The following is a 4,467-nucleotide window of genomic DNA, read 5'->3' as shown; positions in this document are numbered from 1 at the left end:
GTGTGTGTGTGTGTGTGTGTGTGTGTGTGTGTGTGTGTGAGAGAGAGAGAGAGAGAGAGAGAGAGAGAGAGAGAGAGAGAAGTAGAGAAAGAGAGAATTGAGTTGTTCTGTGCTCTGCTAATTCATTTTCCATGACTTAATTTGCCATCCAGCTCCAGTGGTAAACATACTTTCCAAAAGCATACTTCTGGTTCCACCATGACTGTGTGATATGATCATCTTTATTTCTGAGTATATGTAATTTTCTGTGTTCATGTATATATCTATGTGATGGAGTTGTATGACTGAGTGTGGATATAGCTATCATTAGAGGTTTTGGGTTAAATTTTCTTTTGCGTACTACCATGGGTAAGCTATTGCTGATCTATTATGAGAATAGTAATTGTTATAGTAGTTTGAGCAGTGCAAAGAGGCCTTGAGGTAAAACTGATGAAGTATTGAGTAAAGTGCTGGGAGGTTAGGTGAGGGAGAGAGACCCCAGATTCCTGGAATCTGCCCCTTCTTTAAAGATTTTTCTTAAAGATTTATTTTTATTTTTAATTATGAGTATGTCCCTGTGTGGGTGTGTGTACATTATTGATGGTGCTGCAAAGGCATTATGTCCACCTAGACTATTAGTTATTGTGAGCTTTCAGCTACGGGTGCTTGGGAGAAGAGTTTGTCTTCTCATAACTTGTGCCATCTCTGCAGCCGATGGGATTTTTCAGCTCTTTTTAGTTGGCTTACTGTACCACTGCACTTCTTTTCTGTATTGTTGTTTCTGTGGGTATTGGGGACACTTTTATAACCTAACTTTTTTGCAGTGTTGTCATGGTTTGGTGACATAAAAGTTTCACTTGAGTGTAAGGAAATGGAGAAATGTTTCTTGGTTGCGGTTTATAAAAAAAGATTTTTTACACTGACCCACAGCTGGGTTGATGAATAGGTAAAACAAATAAGATGCTACTGTGAGACAGGATCTTACTATGTAGCCTAGTCTGGTCTTGAGCTTGGGATCCTCTGATGCTCTCCTGAGTACTAGATTTCCTGTGTGAAAAATCACATGGGGCTCAAGACAGATAGTTTCTATCTATTCTTTTTTCTGCTTTAGCTATGATATTGTCTATTAAATAAATATCTTAAAATGTCTTCCCAGTTGAGACATCTAATATTCTCGTCTGTCAAATGTGGACAGGTGCTATGCAGTCCCTTCTAAGATTACATAAACTGGCTCTTTGTCCTGGACCGTGCCTAGCAACCATTTATTACCTTACTGTAGGAGATATTTTTATAATTATGTATAAATATGTGTGTCTGTGTGGGTGCAAGTGTGAAGCAGGTGCATGAGAAGTCCAGAGGAGAGTGTCAGATCCTTTGAGCTGGAGCCACAGGCTGTTGTGAGCCATCCCACATGGATTCTGGGAACTGACATGGCTGCTGGGATCCAAGATGGGGTCCTCCACAAGAGTAGTAAATTCTCTTACTCTTAACCTCTAAGAAATCTCTCCAGCTGGATTTGAAAATCTTAAAAGTTGAAACAGTTTTAGTTTTTGTCATTACCGTTTATATTCCAGATTATTTAAGAGGTGATAAACTAGCTGTAATGGCACACACCTTTAAATCCAGCACTCAGCAGGCATCCTGGTCTAAAAGGAGAGTTCCGGGACAGCAGGACAGCCAGGGGTACACAGGAAAGAGAAAGAAAGAAAGTGTGTGTGTGGGGGGGGGGTGCAGGGGTGGGGAGAGATGGAGACAGGGGAGGGGTGAGAGGGAGATCAAAATACAACCTGTAATGAAAAGAAATGAGTTCTTTTAAGTTCTTTTAAGTCCACAAGAGCATGTTTTAAAACCTTTTTCTTCCTTCCATATATATTTTAGATCAACAGAGGAGAATATTTTTGCCACCTCCACCTGGAATTAGAAAATGTGTTATATCCACCAATATTTCTGCAACATCTTTGACAATAGATGGGATCAGGTACACCTTTGAAGTCTTTTCTTTGTTTGTATGTGTGCTATCAGAGGTCAGATGACGGCTTGAGGATGTTGGAGCTTGCCTTCCACCATGTGGGCTCTAGAATTGAAGTCAGGAGGCCAGACTTTGATACAAGTGCGTTTACCCACTGAGCTGTCTTCTTGTTTTAGGATTAACAACTTTTGTAAGTTCTCTAAAAGTAAGGCAATCATTTGGTTAGTCGTCCATCATTACAGACTTTGCAAACCCATGTTCTTCACTAACTCCCTTGGCCCCTGTTGTTTAGTGTTTCTTAAGTGTATTTTCAGTGTGCATACACACAGAGGCTAGAGAACATTATGTGTCCTCTTCTGTCACTCACCCTATTCCTTTTCAGGCAGAGTTTTTCACTGAACCTAGAGATCCTTTTTTTTTTTAATCTAGGCTGACAGCCAACAAGCTCCATTAATCTCTGTGTCTGCCTGCTCTGCTAAAGTTAGAGGCATACCAGGATCATGCCTGGCTTGTTACATGGGTAACAGACTAGCTTCAGAATGCCAGTCTCCACGATTGCACAGCAAATGCTCTCAACTGCTGACTCATCTTTCCAGCCTCTTTTTATTGTTCTTAGCTTATGCTCACCTTTTCTTTAAAATTTGGATCTCACTGTGTAGACCTGGCTGACCTGGAGCTCACTAGACTAGGCTGGCCTCTAATTCAAATCTGCCTGCCTTTGCCTCCCAGGTGTTGTGGTTAAAGGTATGTACCACCACACCTAGCTCACCTTTCATTTTTTATAATTACTATTGCTTTAAATGGGAAATGAAGTAGGAGATACACTCTGAATTGTATATTCCTTGTAATTATTTGGTAACTTGAGATCTTTTATCCTAAATATAAGAAAATACTTACAATGTTTCATAGGTTTCAGCCGGCTGTTGTTCTAACTGTTGTATCAGTGTGGGCCTTGCACAGTCTGATATGTCTGTCTGTCTGTCTTCCAGCCCAATTTGCTAATTTGTCCCATGTAGTGTTTATGTGGAAATAGCATTTGTTACTTCTTACTTCCTTGTGAAACTCAATTATGGTACAAGTCTCTGCTGTTTGGGGTGTAGTCAATAATGCAGACTGATTTTGAGTAAAAGGAAAATCACTTGCAAAGTTCATTTCTGGATTCATAGCTAATCTAAGATTCTTTCAGGCTTCTGAGCTTTCTGATACTTATTTTTTATACAGTGTAGTTTATATCCTTATCTAAAGTCTGTCTGCCTGCCACACAAAGGCCAGATCACAGTCTCTAAGACTCACTTTCTTTTGAGTGGATGAGTAAAGACAAATTACATTTCTTTTACTTAAAAAAAAAAAACAAAAAACAAAAAAAGGTTAAGGGCTGGAGAAGATAGCTCAGTACTTAAGCATGCATGATATTCTTCCAGAGGACCTGGGTTCAATTCCTACCCACCACATGACAACTCAAAAACTGCTTATAACTCTAGTTTCATGGGATACAGTAAGTACTCTTTCCTGGACTCTGCAGGCTCAACATATAAACACACAAACACACACACACACACACACACACACACACACACGGGGGGGGGGGGCGAGAGGGGGCAGAGGCAGATACACACAGACAGAGATTTAAAAGAGTATTTGCTGTTACTTCAGGGAACCTGGTTTCCATTCCCAGCATTTACATGGTAATTCAAAACCGTATGACTTCCAGTTCCAGGGGCTCTGATGCCATTTTCTGACCTCTGCGAACACTGCATTCATATGGTGCATACGCACACACACACACGCACACACACACACACACTGTGTGTGTGTGTGTGTGTGTGTGTGTGTGTATATATTTATGGCAAATAAATTATATATAAGTTTATGTGTGTGTGTATATATATATATATATATTTATGGCAAAACATCTATGTGCATGAAAAAAAATGTTACAAAGTAAAACTGGGGCTGGAGAGATGGTTCAGCAGTTAAGAGCACTGACTGCTCTTCCAGAGATCCTGAGTTCAGTTCCCAGCAACCACATGGTGGCTCACAATCATCTGTAATGGGATCTGACGCCCTGTCTGAAGACAGCTAGTGCACTCATACACATAAAAATATATAAGTAATTCTCTTTAAAAAATAGATAAAAATAAGTATTGATTTCTTATCCAGGGGATTTGGAATGCATCTAATGCTAGCATTCAGTAGGCACAGGCAGGAAGGTTTCAAGTTTGAGACCATACTGAGCTACATAGTGACCACAGAGTCCCCCTGGGCCATATAGTACTACATAGTGACCACAGAGTCCCCCTGGGCCATATAGTAAAACCTTATACCAAATATAAAATATAAATATTTAAAATTTAAAAGAAAAAATAGTGATTTTTTTTTTTTTTTAATAAAGGTGTTAGTGGAGAAATAGAGTACATTGACTTCTGTAATTTTATGTTTCCCAAACAGGCAAAAGCCTAAGAATGTTGTTTGGTAAAATGGTACACGTGATACTTTTACTCAGTTAACTTTTTTTTTTT

General features: G+C 39.5%; 1 protein-coding gene across 1 annotated transcript in view; it reads left to right on the top strand.

Moving 5' to 3' along the window:
• The window catches only part of Dhx40 (DEAH-box helicase 40), a 37,110-nt gene that overhangs the window by 11,495 nt on the left and 21,148 nt on the right, over positions 1–4,467 (top strand). The window contains exon 8 of the mRNA XM_021212270.2: positions 1,858–1,957. Within this exon, the coding sequence (XP_021067929.1) occupies positions 1,858–1,957 (100 nt within the window). The remainder of the gene's footprint in view (positions 1–1,857; positions 1,958–4,467) is intronic.

This window comes from Mus pahari, chromosome 14 (assembly GCF_900095145.1).
Source record: "Mus pahari chromosome 14, PAHARI_EIJ_v1.1, whole genome shotgun sequence".
Lineage (NCBI taxonomy): Eukaryota > Metazoa > Chordata > Mammalia > Rodentia > Muridae > Mus > Mus pahari.
The sequence above is the reverse complement of the archived record's forward strand: the minus strand, read 5'-3'. Positions and strand labels throughout refer to the sequence as shown.